We start from the raw sequence: 22,607 nt of genomic DNA, 5'->3' as shown, positions 1-22,607 counted from the left end.
ATCCATATATTCTCCATATAGGTTTCACATTCTACAATTTACAGTAAATCACGTGAATTCTAGGAAAGCAAAAGTTAAGGAAAAACGAAACTCAATTCTCCCAGCATCTTCTTCTTCTAGCTGAGAGGCCCACCTCTCCGTTATCAGAGATTACCTCAATCCTCAGGAATGTTATACAAGGAGATGTCTCTGCTATGCAAACACAGCCTATGTTCTACAATATTATGAACAAAGAGAGAACGAATAGGGCCCTTCAGTGAGTATCTAGCTGAACCTGCCCTTTTCCTACTCAGATTATTTCGGTGCCAAGCTCCATACACGTGTCCAACCAGCTAGGCCGATCTACACATATACTGTGGCCACCTGATTCCCACAATTACGCCCGACAAAACAAACTCCCCCGGGAGGTACATATAAGATTTGTAAGAAGGAAGGTGAGGGACATCGTATACAAGATAACAAAGAACGAACCAATGTATTACAGGAACAAAGAAATAATCACCCTAAAGCAAATACCTAAAAGAATAAGAGACTTGCGAAAAGACTATTGGTTTCTGGCCACGTTACTAAACAAAAGATATATACCCTTTAGATGGACAACTCCGGAAGGAATGTTGGTAACGTGGCAGGGAAAGAAAATTAAGGTGGACTCGCAGAGTAAAGCAAGGGAATTATACGACCAAATGATGGGCGTTGAGACAACAAATGGCAATAAAGAAGAAGAAGGACGGAACATCAAAGGAAAACAGAGAAGAGAGCGGGAAAGAACCCCACAACAAAGAGGGAAAGTAGACGAAGGAGAGATTCAGGAAGAAGAAGGAGTGCAAACAAGAGCCAAAAAAAAGGAACAGGAAGAAACAAAGAAGAAACAACAGGAAAGTCAGTAAGAAATGGAACGGACTTTTAAAATTTTATCTGTAAAGGTTAATGGACTCAACTCACCATCCAAACGACATCAAATTTACAAAAAAAATTTGAAACAAAAATCAGATATTGTGTGCCTCCAGGAGGTACATATAAGAAAACAGGACATAAAATATATACAATATAAAAAATTAGGTAAAGAATATTCATCATTGGCAGAGGAAAAAAAAGAGGAGTAGTGGTATATATTAAGGAAGGAATAGACAGCAATATAAAGTATGTGGATACAGAAGGTAGGATAGTTATGATAGAGCTAAAACTTGAGTTTAAAAAGATACTATTGGTAGTAATATATGCTCCAAACAGTCAGCAATTAGAATTTTATAAAAAAGTGCATGAGAAAATTATAGAGCAAAAAATGGAAAATGTATGTCTGATTGGAGACTTCAATGCTATTCTAGATGTAAGAAAAGATTATGAATGTGGTTAGCAAAATAAAAATAGGAAAAACGTATTACCCAGAACCTTTATAGATATGGTGGAAGAGTTAAATATGGTAGATAGCTGGAGATGTCTTAACCCCGAAACAAATTTTTTTACGTATTATTCGAATCCGCATAAGTCCTGGTCTAGGTTGGATATGGCTTGGGTAACCAAGATGTTAATGATGGAAATAGAAGAGGTAGATATTTTATCAAATAATTGGGCTGATCACAACCCAATAATGATGAAGTGGAAAGGGCAGCAGAGAAAGAAGAATAGATGGACTATGAATACACAGTTATTACAAGAAAAAGAATATAAGAAATACATGGAAAAGGAGCTAGAATGGTTCTATAAGGAAAATACAAAACAACACACCTCTCTACAAAACTTATGGGATACAACCAAGGCATATGTAAGGGGCCTCACAATAGCTTATAATGCAAAACGGAGAAAAGAAAGAGAAAGAATATAACAAATTACAAGAAGAAATTCAAAATTGGGAATGTAAATTGCAAAGAAACCCGGGGGATGAAAAAATAAGGTTAAATTGGTTAACAGCAAAACATAATTTAAATATATTAGAGCAAGGGAAATATGCAATAACCTTGAAATATATAAGGCAAAATTATTTTGAACATGCAAACAAACCAGGGAGGTGGCTGGCGTATAGGCTCAGGAAGGAAAGAGAAAAAAGGATAATTCAGAAGTTACAAGACAATGAGGGCAGGATCCAACAGGCCTTAGAGGAAAAAAAGGACATAGTAGTTCAATATTACCAAAAACTGTATGAAAAGGATATAGTAACAGAGGAGAAAATTGAACATTATTTAAAAGGGGAGGGAATGCAAACACTAACAGAGGAAGAAAAAGAATTATTAGATAAGGAGATTACGATAGGGGAGCTAAAAGAAGCGCTGAAGAGACAAAAAAATAATAAAACTCCGGGGACAGACGGTTTACCAACAGAGTTCTACAAAACATTTGGAGAATCATTAAATGGAATACTATTAGAAATATACAATGAAGCTCTAATGGAGGCAAAGTTACCAAATACATGGAAAGAAGCATATATTTCCCTAATACCCAAAGAGGGGGCAGATACCACATTAATAAAAAACTATAGGCCGATTTCTTTATTGAATACCGATTATAAAGTCTTCATGAGTATAATTGCCAATAGGATGAAAACATTACTACAAAACAAAATACACCAGGATCAAAACGGTTTTTTGCCCACAAGACAGATAAAAAATAATTTAAGAATGGCAATGCATGTTTTAGAATATTACGAGGTGCATCCAGAGAGACAGGTAGCGCTGATCTTTCTGGATGCACAAAAAGCGTTTGACCAAGTAAACTAGCAATTTATGAAGCAGCAAATCAAAAGTATGAACTTTGGAGAGAGATTTACTAAAATGATAACATCAATATATCAGAATCAAAAAGCATGTGTCTTGGTGAATGGGGATCCAACAAAATTCTTTGGAATAAATAAAGGAGTAAGGCAGGGATGTCCGCTGTCCCCCCTACTTTTTATTTTAACTTTGGAAAACTTGTTAATTAGAATTAGAGCAAATAAAGAAATTCAAGGATTAAAGATTAAGAGAGAGGATTACAAGGTCCAAGCTTTCGCGGACGACCTTGTTTTCTTCATAGAAGACCCAATAGAAACAACCCCGAAATTAATAAAAGAGATTGAAAAATTTGGAAAGGTAGCAGGTCTAAAAATTAATAAAGAAAAGACAAAAATGATAAAAAATATGACAACAAAACAAGTAGAGAAATTAGTAAAAGAATCTGGACTGCAAGTAGTTAAAAAAGTAAAATATTTAGGGATAAATTTGACGGCTAGAACGGCAACAATAAAAGAAGATAATTATGACCCCTTAGTCCAGAAAATAAAGGAGGATCTAGAAAAATGGGGGAAATTAAAATTGTCTTTACTGGGGAAAATAGCAGCGATAAAATCAAACATACTTCCAAGACTCCTTTATTTATTCCAAACAATTCCAAATAAAATTAGATAAGAAATTTTTTGATAATTTGGACAAAATAACTAAAAAATTTGTGTGGGAAGGGAAAAAACCAAGAATAAAATTAAATATATTACAAGATGACAAAATTAGAGGCGGATTTGGGTTCCCGGCATGGGAAAAATATTACAAGGCTGCAAGCTTATTATGGATTAAAGAATGGATAACCTTGGATAATCAAAGATTGTTAAACCTGGAAGGGCATGACCTAATGAAGGGATGGCACGCCTTTATATGGAGCTCAGGAAACAAAATATATAAACATTTTAATAACCACACTATTAGGAAGTCTTTAATTAACACATGGCAACAAATCAAACACAAACACTATATGAAAATTCCCAGCTGACTATCAACCATAGAAGCAATAACTCACCCCAACATATTAACAAAACAAAAGATCTTAAGATATAGAGAAATAGTAGATGTTCAGGGGAAATTGAAAACTAGGGAAGAGCTCAAAGAACAAGGAATAGTAATAGACTGGTGGCCCTATTCGCAAATAAAGGTAAGATACAGAAAGGACCAAGAGGAGGGAGGAATAGACTTAAAACAAAATCGATTGGACAACTACTAGAGTCTAAAGAAGGGAAATTAATTTCAAAAATTTATAAATATTTACTTGAATACGATTTTGCAGAAGAATTGGTCAAAGGGCAGATGATAGCGTGGGCGAGGAACATTGGGCACAGCATACAATTGGAAGATTGGGAAAGAGCATGGGAAAACAATTATAGCATGACAAAATCGATAGCCTATAAAGAAAATCATTATAAGATGTGGTACCGATGGTATCTGGCACCCGCAAGGTTAGCAAAAATGTATCCGAATGTAAATCCGGCCTGTTGGAAATGTAAAAAAACACAGGGAACTTTTTACCATGCTTGGTGGCTTTGCCCAGAAATTAAGAGATATTGGAACAAAATAAAAACATGGATATTAGAAATAACAAATTACGAAATTGAATTAAAACCCGAAGTCTTTTTACTAGGCATGATTAATAAGAATATTAGAAAGGATATAAAATACTTAATACTCCACATTATAACGGCGGCTAGATTAGTGTTAGCACAACTTTGGAAAATAGATCGCTTGCCAACTGACCAGGAATTAATACAAAAAAATTATATATGCGTAGAGATGGACAAACTAACTCTAGAGTTACAGGATAAGGAAGACTCAAAATACTTCAAAATATGGAATAGCTGGTACCAGTGGATAAATCAGAGGAGGGGGAATGGTTAAAGATGAAATTTAGAAGAAATCAATATAAATAAACAACTGCACTGTCAGAGAGATACAAAAGGAAATAAGCCACTGTGCGTATGTATATATGTATATATAATAATAGAAAGTAGTCAATAGATGAAGTTGAGTACTGTATATGTACTGTATATGTAATTTGTGTTTTTGATTAAGAGAAACTTGTTTGTTTTTCTTATATTTGTTTTAAATGTTTTTTTAAATACGAATAAAGTTTGTTTTTAAAATTAAAAAAAAAAATCAAGAATCCCATTTTTTAAAAAAATGGGATTTTAAATTTGGAGTTTTAAATTGAGCCTATCATTTAATAATTTTAATTTATTTTAAATTCTGTCTGTCTTTGTGCTTTTAATCAGGCTGTATACCGCCCTGAGTCATTCGGGAAAAGGGCGGTATAGTAATAAAATTAATAATAATAATAATAATAATAATAATAATAATAATAAAAATAATAATAATAAAAATAATAATAATAAAAAAAGAAGGCTACTGTCCTCCATCAGTGTTCTGATAAAAATCATCTATTGGGGTTAACACGGCAGTGCTCAAACCCAGCTGAAATGGAACTAGGAAATCTATTTCTTCCAGAAGGGTCTGGTTCTAAACAACCATGACACACTTACACCTCTTGCCCAGGAAGAGTATGTTGGCTATAATTATAATGATAAAGAGTATGGTGGCTATAATTATGATAAAATAAGGCTATAATTGTTCAGATTTCAATGAAATTTTAGTACATCTTGTTCAGAGAAATTTATATTCTCCTGAACCAAACTGAGTACCTCTTTGCTGCTACTGTATATGAAATAAATCATTGGGTAAAAGAGAAGAGAATCCAACTTATCATTTCAAATAATTCATCCTAGGAAACTATTTTATATGGCATACCAAAACCATAGTGTAATATATATATATTTTATTTGCATAGCCGTACTAGCAAAGCTTTCAGCAACAAGCAGACAGTCAAACAATGTGGATGCTCAGAAGTGTATCTGGACTGCTTACAAACATTTCTACCAGCTCTTAGCTGCCCCTTGCAGAAGGAAGTTCTTAGAAGCGGTGTACGCACCTTTCTTCACCGAATGATTATTTGTTTAGAGGAAGAAGTTCTCCCATTCATTCCTTCGGCCTCTGAACATATGCTCAAGGATTGTGAAGCAAAAGATCTTCAAGAATTTATTCCCCTCATAAACCAGATCACAGCAAAGTTTAAGGTAAGAGTCTATCTTAAATATCTCAGACTTTTTGTACCTACTGATCATTTCAAATTTAATAAAATAGCTGCTCTGAGGAAAAATAGCCATTTAAAAATGGCTATTATATTGGTTACAGCTAGTTACAAAACATCCTTTTCAAATAATAATAAGGCTAAAAGAAAAATTGCCAGTTAGAATGCAAGGCAAGGCACATATGGCACCTGACCTTCATATATTATCAAAATACAAAATTTCTATTCTGAATCCACCATTTGTTGCTGTTGAAACTAAATGAGAAACAAATAGTAAGTTCATGAGTATCTAGGAATGCTTCCACATTGAAGATTTGAAGACTGAAACCGACTGCGAACCATGATATTAGTGTCCAGGATATCCTGGAAACCTCAGTGTTTCCAGCTTTGCCTGGTTATAATAAACTGTTAACGCAAAAATAGGAAATGATTAAAGAGTACAAAGTTAATACAAGCCATGAAGTTACAGCTGAACTTAATTTTATGGAGCAGTGACAGACTGTTTTTATAACTTTCCATTTTTATTATTGTAATGTATTTGCGCATCATAAATTTAATTAGCCATATTTTTCTATAGACCCAGGTCTCCCCATTTCTCCAGCAAATGTTTATGCCATTACTGCATGCTATTTTTGAAGTATTGCACCAACCTGCTGAAGATAATGACCAATCTGCTGCTTTAGAAAAGCAAATGTTGCGAAGGAGTTACTTTGCCTTCCTACAAACAGTCACTGGCAGTGGAATGAGTGAAGTCATAGCAAATCAGGGTAAGATAAGAGTCCTTTTTCAAACAGATACTTTAAGTGTAATAAAATTAGAAAACGGGGGATGGGGAATACCCTACTTATCAATTTTCTTTGTTAGGAAGCACATTTTGTGAATGGCAGCTTCCTCAAAATAAATGTATTTACATTTATGGCATTTTATATTGCTAGATTGCAAATTAATTTTTCTACTATAAAACGTATCTCCTTTTCTAAATAGACTTTAGGGGTTGTTATTTTTATGTATTAACATGCAGAAAGGAAAGAGTGGTGGAACAAGAAGATTTACAAATTATGTATGTGTGAATATATTTGCGTGTGTGTGTATACACACATAAATTACAGTGTGTGTGTGTGCGTATGTATATGTTTTTAAGAATGCTATTTAACATTGTTCCTATGGAATATTGTTAATCCATTAAAATCAGAAAACCAGTTTCAAGGCAAAGAGCAGTCTAAAACTGCAAATCCAGAATGATGATATTTCCATCATAAAAGATATATTGTAAAATTCTACATGCCTATAATCTACGTAATTCTTTATATATTGATAACATTCCAAATTTGAAGAATATAATCAAAATTATTTTCACATCTTTAAATTGTATTACTTTTCCCAAACCATATTAACATATTTTTCATGTTACACAGTGGCTAGTCCTGTTGTTTTAGTTTTTTATCCTCTCCATATTTTTACACTTGTTACACATGAAGATGACAACTACTCCTTTTCAAATATTCATTGAAGTGTGCAATGAACAAAAAAATGCATTGAATTAACATTGTTTTAAAATAATAAGGTAAAATGTAAAGGAGTCCCTTCAGATTTACTCCACTGGTATTGCCAACTATAGGGGACAGTGGTCATCTTGCTGTCCAAAGACATTTATGTGGTCATGTGGCCACCATAACATCATGGAGCGGTGTTACCTTCCAGCTGAAGGGGTACCTATTTATCTACTCACATGGCCTCACCCCATTGTATGGTGCTCAGTGTCTTAACTGCTGAACCACCGCACCGTCCTTAACCACTGAGCCAGTGAGCCACCCTAAATTTAATATTACTTGTACTTTATGAGCCCTAACTATTTATATAAAAAAGATTTACCTGCGATTTTCAAACCAGAATTATCCCAAAATTATTTTTTGAATAAGGCTGAAAATTAGGATTTTTAATTCTGGAAGCACAATATGATTAATATTAAAAGAGAACCAAGACCTGGATGATACAGTGAATAATTTAGAACTGTATTGAACTGAACTATTTAATAATATAGATACAGTTCTTAAATTTATTTTTGTATGTTGCTTGAAGGAGAGACATTTGGCATCCATTTATGTAGAAAATATCTCTGTCTTTGTAAATAATTTTGTATGATTCATAATTAATTATATATTACTAAATTATACCGTTTCTCTTGCTTCTAGGTGCAGAGAATGTAGAACGTGTACTGTTTACAATCATCCAAGGAGCAGTTGACTATCCTGATCCTATTGCTCAGAAAACTTGCTTTATTATTCTTTCAAAATTGGTGGAACTTTGGGGTAAGCCTCCATTCATATTTTAATGGTTTAAACTCAGTGCATTTTTTACTGTGTGCATACAAATCAGCGTATTTAAAGTATGCTGATAGTGGGTTCATATAATAATGCACTAATTGCATGCCTATTAATTAAATAGCAGATGAACAAATTGATAAGAGCACTCATATTTTTTGTAGGAGGCAAAGATGGACCTGTGGGTTTTGCTGACTTTGTCTATAAACATATTGTTCCTGCATGTTTCTTAGCACCTTTGAAACAAACATTTGACTTAGCAGATGCACAGACAGTATTGGTAGGTATTCTATCATCTGATTTTATTGAGAAATTGCTGGATGTGTCTATGCTATTTAATGGTAATTTACCTGGAGGTAAATTAAAACTAGGAATCTTGGATAACATTTGTTGCCCAGAAAATATGGTGGTCAATTTTCATGACCTCTGAATTTTGCCCAAAAGCAAAAGCTTAAAGAGATATCTCAAAGTATTCTAGTTTCCATATTTTTTTGTATATGAGGTATATTCACAACTACTTAGTAGCATTAAAATACTGTTTTAATGATACTAAGTAGCATAGGCAGGACATCTGCTGAATTTCAAATTGTCAAATTTGGGATCCAGATCTCACCAGGTTTCTTTGTAGACTAAACCCTGCTCAAAAAACATTGGGCTTTAAATTCAAATGATATTCCTGATTCATGGAAATTAAATTTCCACCTCAAAGAATAGCTTCAAAGACCTAGAAAACCCTTTATCTGGAAGACTTTATAATCTGATGGTAGAATTTCCATCTGAATAAATGAAACAGATGGCTGTCATAGAAACACGTATAGGATTGTTAAATAGCTTAGATCTTTTAAAGTTGAACACATCTTTTTTTCACATAATTTGTACTTGTCCCCTAAAACTTAAATTACAAACATTTAAACTATAATATTCAAATATTTGAATTGAAATCCCTTTGTTTTGTTTTAATAGGCTTTATCAGAATGTGCAGTGACATTAAAAACAATTCATCTCAAAAGGGTAAGGATCCTGAAAATAATATTTTATTTGAAACTTGTCTTACTCAGGAATTTTGGATTATTTATTTTGACAGTTTTCTCTATGTTAATTTTATTTTGTTCTGGCAATAGCACCATCAGAAATCCATATAGAAAACTGAAATTGTACTTCCTCGATGTAAATTTTTGAAATAAATTACTCATACTCAGTGCCAGTTACTTCGAGACAGTTTGCTTAAGTTTAATTTGCATAATGGCTAATTGCAGAACTAGTGAATTTTATTTATCATGCCAGAATTGCAGAATGGTACCATATATAATTGCAAGGAGCACTTTTTGTCAGAATATCTCTTCAGAACTTTTATATTAAAAATTGTAAATTTCCAATCTGTAACAATTATTAAAAGTGACTGAAATATCTTTTCATTTGTTTTTGTAGTCTTCAGTCTTCATTGGCATTGTTAATATATAATCTTCCATTTCCATTTTTATTAGTTTATAATTTAAAATACAAGAATACGAAAGCAAATAGTAGGAAAAATAGGTGAGGAAAAAGGGAAAGAAAGAGTGTAGAAAAGAGGAAAAAGAAAAAGAAGGCATTGACTTCTGACTTTCTTTGGTGCAGTAGGATAAGATAATAATATCAAACTTCAACTTTTTACTTTTACCTATTAGTGTAAATTAGATATTTCTATAACAACAAATCTATCTAATTGGTAAAATCCAAAATAAGTTTCATTTTTTTCCACCGCAAGCACGAAATCCAGAAGTGGTTTCCAAGTAGAAACAAAAATACTTATGTTTTTTTCTTTTATCAAAGCAGTCAGTTTAGGCAGCTCTGCTAACTCTGTCAAGTTTTGCAGCCACTCATCCATTGTGGAGATCAAAGTGTCCTTCCATTTTTGTGCATAAAGTAGTCTTGTTGCTGTCGACATACATAACATCAAAGTTCAAAAAAAAAAAGTCTAAGTCTTTTTCCATTAAACCCAAAATAAAAGTTTTTGGTTTTATATTTAAATTCACTTTAAAAATTTTCTGAATTAGAATATGAATCCTACTCCAATATTTCCTTGCTTTATCACATGTCCACCATAAATGATAAAAAGTCCTTCTTTACATTTACATAGCCAACATTCATTTGAAATGCCTTTATATACAAGACCTGATAACTTATCTGTTTTTAAATACCAACGGTACATCATTTTATAGAAATTTCCTTTTACATTATAATTTAGTGTAAATTTTAAACCGTTCATCCACATATTCTCTCATTGTTCAAGCATTACATTATATCCAAAGTTCCTTGCCCACTGAATCATATAATACTTTACATATTCACTTTCCAAATTCAAATTCAAAAACAAAGTCAAACACATAATTCTTTTTGTCTAATTTAAATCTTTCAGTTGTAAATATGTAAACCAGTGGCAGTCACGTCCTTCTGATTCTAGTTCTTCCTTAGATTTGAGGATAGGATCACCAAAATTAAAAGATATTATTTTACCATAAGTCCACCAGTCTGGCTTCATCACCATTTCTTTTCTAAAAGAGGCTTCCTGGGGGGACATTCAAAGATGCATATTTGCAAAAAAAAAAAACCCCAAAACCCTCTTGTTTTATATTTATTCTAAGAATGGCACGTCTAACAAAATGGTTGTTGAAATCAACATTTATTTTAAACTTGTCATATCATAAATAATTTGTCATCCAAATCTTAATTCATGACCTTCTAGATCAAACAGACACTTATTCTGGAGATTCGCCCACTTTTAACCAAACCAAACAACAACCATCAAAATACAGTTTCAAATCTGGTAAACCCAACCCCCCTTCTTTCCTTAGCATTTTGCAGTAGTTTATATCTAATTCTTGGTTTTTTCCCTTGCCACATAAACTTAGAAATATCCATCTGCCATTGTTTAAATGGAGTATCAGTTGCAAGTATTGGTAACGTGTGAAACAGAAAGAGCATCTTTGGTAAGACATTCATCTTAATTACAGAAATTCTACCCAATAATAATAAATGCAATTTATCCCATCTTAATAAATCATTTTTGAGATCATTCCAAAGAAGCACATAATTATTTTGAAACAGTTTTGTGTTTGAATTTGTCAGTATGACCCCAAATATTTCACCTTTTTTTCCTTTTCAATATATCACATTCCTGAGATACCATATTCTTGATAAGTATTGTTGTTTTCTGTTTATCTTAAAACCCACTAAAACCCCAAACTCATTTAGCTTCAACATATCATTTAGTTTCCTCATCAAATATTCTATATTATTTTTTGGGTCTTGCAGGAATATAACCAACTCATCAGCAAATGCCCTCAATTTATAAACTTCCTTCTTGATACTCATGCCTGTTATTTACTTGTCTTGCCTAATATCTCTATTCAAAACACCAAAATAAACAACAAGGGAGACAAAGGACATCCTGATCTCATACCCTTTTGAATTTCACATGAATTGGTTACGTCACCATTAATAACAATTTTTGCTTGCTATGACGTATAAACGGCTTTAACCCCTTGAATAAAATTCTCTCCAAAGTCCATTTCTTCCAGTACTTTAAACATAAAAACCCAATATAGATTGTCAAAGGCCTTCTCTAGGAATATTAAAGCTATCTGTTTTTTATTTTGATATTGTAAATATTCAATGATATTCAAAACAGTCTTCACATTGTCCCTTAATTGTCTTTCTGGCAGAAAGCCAGGCTGATCTTCATGAATATATATGCCTGTAAAAATCTTCTTTAATCTTTCTGCCAAAACTGCAGCAAAAAGTTTATAGTCATTGTTTAATAATGAGATTGGTCTATAATTCTTTATCTTTGCAACATCTTTACCATTCTTCGGTAGTAACGCAATATTGACTTATTTCCAGATTTGAGGTATCTTTCTTTCCTGTAATATATCGTTCATTATATCCTTTAGTGGCTGAAGAAGTTCATCTTCGAAGCATTTATAATATTGGTTTATAAGACCGTCTGGACATGAAGCTTTATAGAGGCTTAATCTATAATCTTGTCGACATGGTGTAATCAAGTAAAATGGAGCAGATTTGAAATAATAAAATATCTAATCACTGTCACTGTTTTCTAGGGACTTGAATGTATCCAGTATTTGCAACAGGAATATCTCCCTTCATTGCAAGTAGCCCCTGAAATAATACAGGTTAGAATTTTTTTTTTATCCAGTGCATGTGGCTTTGGCAGTAGATGGGCATATTCTGAAGCTGATCTGGTTAAAAATGTTCTAAGTGTTACAGAGTTTTTCATTTGAGAATATCAGCTCAAGTGATTGCAAAAAGGTTATTGATCTTTGGAATAGTATATTAATCTGAGTTTCTAAGGAATCAATACTAACTGTCCAAATAGAAAACATGAACAATTGTAATATCCTGCTTTAGTGCATAAATACCCTAAAATTTGTGAAGTCTATCTAATTATGACTTTAATTTATATTTTTGCCCTCTACCTCTTCTATCAAACTAATTGGTGCAAATATGAATAGCGTGTTCTTATGTGCTAGGTTTACCAATTAGATCACTGAGAATTGGTTATATTTTGCATTTAGTATTAGAGATGTACTGTCATAGCAAGTAACAGCATCTAATCAATCCTGGTTCTTTTGAAAAAGGTAAGATTGCAGTAGATTGTATAATTTTCAAGTATGTATTTTTCTAATTTAGAATACTTGAAATACGTTTTTCATATAGGAATTCTGTCAAGCACTTCAGCAGCCTGATGCTAAAGTTTTTAAAAACTACTTAAAGGTGGGTTAAATTCATACTTTTATTTTGGCTTTCAAGAGTCTTGAACGCATGTAAACATGAACAATAGCACATGAACTGTATGGTTTAAGCAATTATTGTCTCTGATACTTTCTGCCTTTGTTGTCTTTGTGTGCATATTGCTCTTGAAAAAGGTAAAACTGAGTGATGGTTGAGGTGAAGATGATTTTATGAGTAACTGCTTCATAATAACATGCTATAGATGTAGCGATGTGGTTCAACTAATTTTTTTTTTGTAGAAAAAATGATGAGTGTGTCAATACAGAAGCTTTCTTGTATCACATGAAGAGGTTTCATATGGTTTTAGAAATGGTCATACAAGCCTCATTACAAGTTATGAGATAGGTCACCCTATCTTGATGGGTGGATGCTCAGATTCATATGTTCAGCAGGGTTAGCAAGAAGGGTTCCCTGACCATGGCAAATCACAGAACACCTGTATCTGAAGAACTACATATAGATGCTTCTTTGTAGACATTCGAATACACAAAATATTTAGGGCAGTGTGAGACTGGGGGTTTCTTACTTCAACTTATGTGACACTCCTACACAGAATTTCAAAAGAATTGCTTATAAAGAAAACTCATATAAAGGTTTTCGACTTACAAAATTTTGTGTTGATATTAGACCATATGAGGCAGCAAATTTGAATAGATTAAGGATAGATGAATAATAGATGTCAGTTTCACTCACTATGTCCTCAACAACTAAACTGGAATTGCTTTTTGTCTATCTCAATTAATAAATCTAAGGAAGAGTTTTAAATCGGTGAGGTATAATTAGATTCTTAGCTTATTATTTAAATTTTATCTAACACAATTAAATGCACATCATGAGTATATTTTAGTTCTAAATGGTATTCAAGAAATTACTGATTATTATCTTTTACAAATTTATTTGTTCATAGTGCATTATATTAAGTTTAAGTCCATAATTAAATATATGACACCATAATACTGCAACACTTTCTTGGAAGGATAAACTTGTTTTTAAGATTATATATGAAGATCATTACTGTACTTTTCGGAGTATAAGACACACTTTTTTCCCCTCTAAAAGAGGGTGGAAATGTTGGTGTGTCTTATACATCGAATACAGCCATTTTTGGCCTCCTGAAACCCCGCCCTGCGCGACCCATTTTTGCCAAAAAAAGGCCCGTTTTTCGCAAAAATAGGACGCATAGAATGTTTGGGAGACCTGCAGAGTGCTCCTGAGGACTGTTTCTTGTTTTCCTCATGGAAATCTTGGTGGGTCTTATAGTCTGAAAAATACGGTAGTTTTTGGTGTTAGAAATCGATAGATTGCAATACTATATCCTGCCCAAGTCGGATGCTCTGTGCCAATTTACTGCCTTCCATTATATCTAAGAAATTTGCTGTAGTATTCTAAATTTGCTTCTGTCATTAGTACAGTCCCTTTCTATTTGATTTTTTCCAGTTTTTTAAAACTCATGTGATATATTTTCTTAAACAGGTATTCTTTCAAAGAGCAAAACCCTGAGGAATCTACTGGAATTTCTGCCTGTCTCCCTTAATCAGGAACTCCAGATATTAACTTATAGGAATGCTAACTTCTGTGCCATTCAATTTTTTTTCTATTTTTAGTTTATCTGTGCATAAATCATATGTATATTAGCCTTTTTACATAATACAGGAGAATTGCCTATATACTTTGCTGGTTGATGCACATAAAGGCATAAAGATAACACAAGGTGCCTGATTGCCTGTTTCAAACAGTACATTGGATAACTATAAATTGTAATTAAAAAAGCAAAAATAAAATGCTTTTTTATTTTGAAATTAAACAGTGTATATAAATTCCAAATTACATAGAAATGGTTATAAATTGTATACAATTTAAAATAAATATGAGCATATTAGAAACAAGATTCATTTGTTCATGTATTGTGGAATAAAATAAAACAATCAAACTCTATTTGTAGATAGATCTTTCTTTGAATGGACTAAACACAGAAATCAAAACCGTTATTAATAGATCGATAAGAAATATATGTGGCACTACCTTTTTATACAAACAAATAAACATTATTCAATGAAATTGTTAAATTGTCTTAAATTATTTTTATATGTTGGCCATTAAGTCAGCTGTCTGTGTACTGAATAGAATTGTTGTTTAACTCTTTTTTCAAAAACTGGTATCTGAACAGAATTTTTATATTTATTTTAGAAGCTCTGTAAACAAATTAATGAAAGACACAATTTATCTTGGGTGCATACAGTTATATTTACAAGACTCAATAAAATTTTCTTCTAGTTATGTGTCATACTTTCTGTTTTGAGAATTCCAGATTGTTTAATTTTTTCCCTGGACCCAGTCTATTAGGGAATGATTTAAAGGAGGAACCGCACATTCCAGAGTTCCCTGGACTTTTAGAATAAACTGTTTTTAACATATTTTCTTAGCTTTTTTACTCAATGTCTCTTAACTACCATAACAGTTGCTTTTCAGAGCAGGATCCTAAGGATGCTTTCAAAGAGATGATGGGGGTCTGCTAAAGCAAACTTCTGGTCATCTCCTTAACCTTCTATTCCAACATATAACTACAGAAAACAATGATACCTTAATGAGCTTTTCAACTTCTCATCCGGCACCTTGTCCTAGCATTTTACTCAGTATAATTAGGTTTTCACTAACTCCATGACTTTTTTCTTTTATGGGCAAGTAGTTCTATTAAATAATCTGTTTTCTGAGCCTTTCCACTACTTGTGACATTTTTTAACAAAAGCTTTATTCTGTTTTGATATTCCTATAACTAAAAATAATCAATACTTTTATATTCAAAAGATTATGATTTTCAGCTAGGTATCTTTTCAATTTCACTGAAGCCATTGCTGCATTGTGCTTACTGCAGATAAAGCACAATAGTGCAGTTGGATAACCAGTCATTATAAAAACCATTGAAAAGTTGCTTTAATTGTAAAGATAGACTTGTGTTAGTTGTTGCACTACTACAGTGAAATGACCCAGAAGATTATTAATATTGCCTGAAGAACTAAGACTAGAATCCTCTTCTTTCATCTTACTCAAGTTTCAAAAATGGCCACATTGAACCATTAGACATGTAAAATCCTAATGCTAAATAGAACAGCTTAATAACTGAGTAAAATCATAAAAAGTACAACAATTTCACAATATATTTCTGTATCTATATTTTGTGATATTTACAAAAACGGCAAAGTGGCAGGACTGCAGCTGAGTTTCAGTGCATAAATCCCACCCTTTTAGCAGTGCAGTGTACCAATTAAAAAACATTTTTCCAATCACATTCTCTTGAGAACCCTATGAGGGGTTTACTATACAGGTAGTTTAAGTTTATTGTCATTGCACCTCGTACAACGAAATTAAACGCCATCTTCAGTGTACATCATACATAAAAACTATTAAAAAACCCCACATCCTTCACATTCTACACAATTGAATTGAAAACCCCTGATACTGCATTAATATTACACTATACAGTAGAATTCAACATAGTTACTGCTCTGGGATAGAAGCTGTTTTTCAGCCTATTTGTCCTTGTTTTTATTATACTATACCGTCTGCCAAATGGCAATAGTTCAAAAAAAGGATGCCCAGGATAAGATGGATCTTTAAGAACGTTTTGAACTTTCTTAAGGCAGCGGGAGCTATAAAGCTCTTCCAAGGAGGGAAGAGGGCAACCAAGGATCCTCTGGGCAATGATGTTAACCCTCTGGAGCGTTCTCAACTTACAACCACAATTGAGACCAAAATTTATGTTGCTAAGTGAGAAATTTGTTAAGTGAATTTTGCCCCATTTTATAACTTTTGTTTTTTATTTATTTTTTATTTTATTTTTCAATTTATATACCGCCCTTCTCCCTGAGGACTCAGGGCGGTGCACAGCCAGAATTAAAAACATGAAATACAAATATTAAAAACAATTAAAATCTATATAAATTTGGCCCAAAATTTAAAAAACCACAAACCAATTAAACATTTAAAAATTTTAAAAAATTACTTCCTAAGCCAGCCTGGCTTGCTGGAAAAAGTGGGTTTTAAGGGCACGGCGGAAGGCACTGAGGTCTTGGATTCTCCTTATCTCTGGGGGCAGCTGATTCCAGAGGGTAGGTGCCCCCATAGAGAAGGCTCTCCCCCTGGGGGTCACCAGCCTACATTGTTTGGCTGATGGCACCCTGAGGAGGCCCTCTCTGTGGGAGCGCACGGGTCGCTGGGAGGTCGTCGGTAGCAGCAGGCGGTCTCGAAGATAGCTAGGCCCTATGCCATGGAGCGCTTTAAAGGTGATAACCAACACCTTGAAGCGCACCCAGAAGACCACCGGGAGCCAGTGCAGCTCGCGCAGGAGCGGTGTTACATGGGAGCGCCATGCTGCTCCCATCACTACCTGCGCTGCTGCGTTCTGGACCAGCTGGAGCCTCCGGGTGCCCCTCAAGGGGAGCCCCATATAGAGAGCATTGCAGTAGTCAAGGCGAGAGGTGACGAGGGCGTGAGTGACTGTGCACAGGGAATCCCGATCAAGAAAGGGCCGCAACTGGCGAATCAGGCGAACCTGATAAAAGCTGTCCTTCCTCCAAGGACAGCTGCATATCCAGGAGGACTCCCAGATTGCGAGCCCCTTCTGTGGGGGCCAAGGACTCGCCCCCAATAGTCAGTGATGGAGTCAACTGACTATATCGGGATGCCGGGAGCCACAGCCACTCAGTCTTGGAAGGGTTGAGCTTCAGCCTGTTCCTCCCCATCCAGATCCGCACAGCCTCCAGGCACTGAGACATCACTTCAAGGGCATCGTTGGGGTGGCCTGGGGTGGAGATGTACAGCTGGGTGTCATCAGCGTACTGATGGTATCTCACCCCGAAGCCATGGATGATCTCGCCCAGCGGCTTCACATAAATGTTGAACAGAAGGGGCGAGAGGACCGATCCCTGCAGCACTCCACAGACGAGAGGCCTCGAGGTTGACCTTTGCCCCCCTGCCAACACAAACTGCGACCGGTCGGAGAGAAAGGAGGAGAACCACCGCAACACGGTGCCTCCCACCCCCAACTCTTCCAGCCGGTGCAGCATGATACCATGGTCGATGGTATCAAAAGCCGCTGAGAGGTCTAACAGGACCAGAACAGAGGAGCAACCCCTGTCCCGAGCCCTCCAGAGATCATCAACCAACGCGACCAATGCCGTTTCCGTGCTGTGCCCAGACCTGAAACCCGACTGGAACAGATCTAGATAAGATGTTTCCTCCAGGAATTGTGGAAACTGTCGCGCAACCACACTCTCAACAACCTTCGCCATGAAGCGAAGGTTGGAAACAGGACGATAGTTGGCCAATATTGCCGGATCCAGGGACGGCTTCTTGAGGAGAGGCCTCACCACCGCCTCTTTCAAGGCAGCGGGGAAGTAACCCTCACTCAACGAAGCGTTGATAACACCCTGGAGCCAGCCTCGTGTAACCTCCCGGGAAGCCAGTACCAACCAGGAGGGACACGGGTCCAGTAAACATGTGGCCGTACTAAGTCTCCCCAAAATCCTGTCCACATCATCGGGAGTCACAGCATCAAACTCCTCCCAGATAACATTCTCAAGACTATTCCTCGTCACCCTGCCCTGATCTACCCAGTCAGAGTCCAAATCCCCCCGGATCTGAGCGATTTTGTCATACAGGTATTGTCCGAAATCCTCCGTTGCCAGATTTGTTAAGTGAATCATTGCAGTTGTTAAATTAGTAACACAGTTGTTAAGTGAATCTAGCTTCTCCATTGAGTTTGCTTGTCAGAAGGTCACAAAAAGAGATCACATGACCCCGGGATGCTGTGACCATCATAAATATGAACCACTTGCCAAGCATCCAATTGTAAATCACATGACCATGGGGATGCTGTAATGCTCATAAGTGAAAAATGATCATAAGCAGGGGTGAAATGCTCCCGGTTCGGACCGGATCACCCAATCCGGTAGCAATGGTGGTGGGTGGTCCGGAGAACTGGTAGCTAAAATCCCTGTGCCCCACCCATGCCCAGCTGAGCCGCGCAATCATCAGAGGCTGTTTTTTTTTTACTTTTAAAAGCATTTTTTCTACAACCTCTTCAGCCGAAAAAATGCTTTTAAAAGTAAAAAAAGGCCTCTGATGATCATGCGGCTCAGCTGGGATTATCAGAGGCTTTTAAAAGCATTTTTTCTACAACCTCTTTGGCTGAAGAAGTTGTATAAAACAAAATGCATTTAAAAGCGTCTGGCAATCCCAGCTGAGTTGCCTGATCGTCAGAGACTTCTAAAAGCATTTTTTTTCTGCAATCTCTTTGGCTGAAGAGGTTGTAGAAAAATGCTTTTAAAAGTAAAAAAAAAAAAAGTTGGCCACGCCCACCCAGTCACATTACCCCTCCCAAGCCACCCCCACAGAACCGGTAGTAACAAATTTTAGATTTTACCCCTGATTACAAGTCACCTTTTTCAATGCCATTGTAACTTTGAACAGTCACTAAGCAAACTGTTGTAAGTCGAGGACTACCTCTAGTTAGCTGCCTTATTACATTGATTGCACTAAATCACTGTTACTTTTTAAATGTATCTCTATCAACATCTTAGCTCTCAAATACTACACATGGATTGCAATATTGATACTGTGCTGCTGGGAATTGGATGATCTACAAATGACCATAGGATTGTTCCAGCTAAGACTGCAGAAAGGACTGAAGTAAACAATTCTTACTACATCAAGGCTCAGAAAAAATGAAAGCAATACCATCCTGTGTGAAAGCATGCCCAAGATATAAAACTGTACACATGCAACTGGAGTCAGTTTGGCATAGTGATTTAAGACATTGGGCTATAAACCGGCAGTGTGCTCTAGCTTTGCCTTAGCCAACTCGGTAACTTTAGCCGGTCATTTTTTTTCAGCCTTGGGGTTAGGGTTAGGCAATGGCAAATCACTTCTGAAATCATGACGAGAACTGCAGGAAGTGGTCAAAGGAGTCTTTGGACAGGACTGAACGAAGAAAACAAACTATTATAAAGATGTGCTATTGTTTCCTTTGGTATATTTTACGTGATACTCAATATTTTTAACTGGGAAATTTTCTTGGGAGCAAGTCCTATCTAAAGAAAAAAATATGATTTTAGAATTAACATTCGCGTTCGTAGATATATCCACCCCCCCTCCCCACCCAATTTTCTGTGTCTGCTTCAACGCAAATAAAAGCTGCAAACTTATGGACACGTGTGCGTCGCAATTCCCACCGACCTCCGGATAAAGAGCGGACGATGGCTGCGGAGGAGGCGTACACCCAGAGCAACCCTAGTCTACAGCGTCGGTCTGCTCCGCTCCGCCTCCTACGTGGCCAGGAAGCCGGAAACGAAAGGGAAGCTGGGCGGCGAGCGAGAGCCGGAGTGGGCTTTGGGGTAGGGGAGGAGGTCGTTGCCGCGCTCGCCGACCGCGGGGGCTGGTTGGCCGAAGGCGCCTGAGAGGATAAAGCCGCGCGCCTTTGCTTGGACCATCTGGACGGCGTGAAGGTAAAGGCGAACAAAGGGCCAAAAACGCTTCGCGGAGCTTAGCCGTCCGTGGCCAGAACTGAACGACAAATCTCTCTGAAAGGAGGGGAAGGGGAGGGGGGGGCATTGGGAGCCAGCTTGGTAGGCCTCAGGTAGGGAAGCCCGGCTCCGCGCCTCGGTAGCACTAGCTGCTCTTTGGGGTGGATGAGAGTTTTTCTCGGAGGCAAAATTGCTGAGGCTTTGGAGAAAACGGGGTTCCGGCACTTCCGGGGACTCATATTCAGACGGCACTGCACATCATGACGAAGCTTTCCAAGGAAACAAAACTAACCTCTGCGGAACTAATTCGAGCTTGTGCCTGTCTGTCCTGAGCAATGGGGCTTATTTCTAGGTGACTCTGGCGGCTAAAGCGGTTCCGTCGCTTTGTGCCTGGTGGCCTCAACCTGGGTTAGAGTTTCCATCCACCTAGCTTCGGGTTCCTACCTATTGATTGATTTGATTGTCCGGGCTTGTTCTCAATATTGTGATAGGCGATCACGTCTCTTGTTCCGACTCTTATGCATCTGTATCTTTACTCTTGCATCTCATGGCATGGTGCTTATTGTCACATGCATAATATAATGAAACCGCCTGTCTGTAAGAAGCGGCTTTCATGCTTTTAGCGTTGTAATGGACGATTCATATTGTCTAATTGCAAGCATGATATTGTATAACAAAGATAATTCACAGACTCTTCTTTAAGGTAAGGGATGATTTGCATATAAACTAATATATCAGTTGTAAATTTAAGCATGTGCTTAAACATGTACAATTATGAGTGAGTGAAATATCTCCTTGCTTACACTCTTACCCTCTCCAGCCTTGTTCTCTATTATTATCAATCTTCTTTCTCACATTCACAGTCTTGGGGAAAATAAGTACTTGCCTTACTTCTTCACTCCCAGATAGTCTTCACCTAACAACCACAATTGGAAGTGGCAACTCTGCTGAGCTATGGGGTCATTAAGTGAAACAACATGTGACCGTGTTGAACTTAGTGTTGGTTCCTGTATGGTCATTAAGCAAATCACCCAAAGTTGTTAAGCAAGACATCACATGTCCACAACTTGCAACTTACTGCTAGTAAGTCTATTGACTTTGACTTTTGGAAGCTAGTTATGAATCTCACAAATAGTTGATTACATGACTACAGAGATGCTGCTGTGGCTATAAGTTTGAGGACCGTTTGTAAAGCTACATTTTCAGTGCTGCTGTAAATATGAAGTAACACTTAACATTCTTTTCCTAAGAATATGTTTGGCCTCCCTTCTGAAAATTAAGACTGGTTGGTACTAATGATACCTCTTTACTTTTCTAGAAAGTTATTCATTTGTTGTGTAACTTGTCCTTAATGCATATGGATTCAGGCTTAATAATAGATATAGATTTCATTTTTAGAAGATATGTACACTATATAGTAATTAGTTTTTCAACTTAATTTATAACAGAATTCAAGTTATTAACTGAAACAATTCTAGTTTGACTAATCATAGATGGAGAACATGAAGTTTCTGCTATGATTTGCTAGAATATATTTAATTAATAGAAAATACTATTAAAATTAGATATGTCCTCGCTCCCCCAGGATAGCTTCTAAGTAAATCTCTCTGGGATGGCACTAGATCAGGGGTCCCCAGGCCTTACCCCAGTACTGGACTGTGGCCTGTTCAGAACTGGGCCACGCAAGCAGCAGGTGAGTGCACCCAGTTCCATTTGTTTGAGTGGTGGGCGCTTGCATGGGACATTCCATTTGCGCAAGTGGCGGGCATTTACATCTACTACTTTTGTAAATGGAGCTGCGTGCGCACCTGTTGCTTATGCAGAACCATCCCCCTCTCCCACATTGGTCTGCAAAGCCGGAAAGATTGGAGACCCTAGATGGATTGTAAACTTAGCAGTTTGTGGTACAGGTAGTCTTTGTTTAATGACTGGTTTCAATTTAAGTCAGGAAAAAAGAGAAGGAAAAAAGAAAAAAAATTAGGATATACCAACAACCATTCATTACTTTCTATATTTTGCAATCTTTGAAGGCTATTCAAAGGCTATTGAAGGCTATTCACCATGTCCACATGCTGATTTATATATTGCTCTTAGTTTTTTAACT

The 22,607-nt window shown here is 36.1% G+C and overlaps 2 protein-coding genes across 14 annotated transcripts in view; both read left to right on the top strand.

Moving 5' to 3' along the window:
* The window catches only part of XPOT (exportin for tRNA), a 48,214-nt gene extending 32,954 nt beyond the window's left edge, over positions 1 to 15,260 (top strand). For all 4 annotated transcript variants that reach the window (XM_034403325.3, XM_060694683.2, XM_034403326.3 and 1 more), the window contains 8 exons: positions 5,575 to 5,860; positions 6,452 to 6,641; positions 8,067 to 8,183; positions 8,360 to 8,475; positions 9,159 to 9,206; positions 12,293 to 12,364; positions 12,909 to 12,965; positions 14,457 to 15,260. In XM_034403325.3, coding sequence (XP_034259216.1) covers positions 5,575 to 5,860; positions 6,452 to 6,641; positions 8,067 to 8,183; positions 8,360 to 8,475; positions 9,159 to 9,206; positions 12,293 to 12,364; positions 12,909 to 12,965; positions 14,457 to 14,483 — 913 coding nt within the window. In that variant the 3' untranslated portion in view covers positions 14,484 to 15,260. The remainder of the gene's footprint in view (positions 1 to 5,574; positions 5,861 to 6,451; positions 6,642 to 8,066; positions 8,184 to 8,359; positions 8,476 to 9,158; positions 9,207 to 12,292; positions 12,365 to 12,908; positions 12,966 to 14,456) is intronic.
* Positions 15,261 to 20,305: 5,045 nt separating this feature from the next.
* The window catches only part of TBK1 (TANK binding kinase 1), a 41,603-nt gene continuing 39,301 nt past the window's right edge, over positions 20,306 to 22,607 (top strand). For 5 of the 10 annotated variants that reach the window (XM_087873186.1, XM_087873180.1, XM_087873188.1 and 2 more), the window contains exon 1: positions 20,306 to 20,485. The gene's annotated coding sequence lies outside the window, so the exon portion shown is untranslated. Of the gene's footprint in view, positions 20,486 to 21,408; positions 21,587 to 22,607 lie in introns of all 10 variants that reach the window. The other 5 variants (XM_087873184.1, XM_087873181.1, XM_087873187.1 and 2 more) reach the window with 5 other exon arrangements.

This window comes from Pantherophis guttatus, chromosome 7 (genome assembly GCF_059756535.1).
Source record: "Pantherophis guttatus breed Tessera chromosome 7, ASM5975653v1, whole genome shotgun sequence".
NCBI classification, from domain to species: Eukaryota; Metazoa; Chordata; class Lepidosauria; order Squamata; family Colubridae; genus Pantherophis; species Pantherophis guttatus.
The sequence above is the reverse complement of the archived record's forward strand: the minus strand, read 5'-3'. Positions and strand labels throughout refer to the sequence as shown.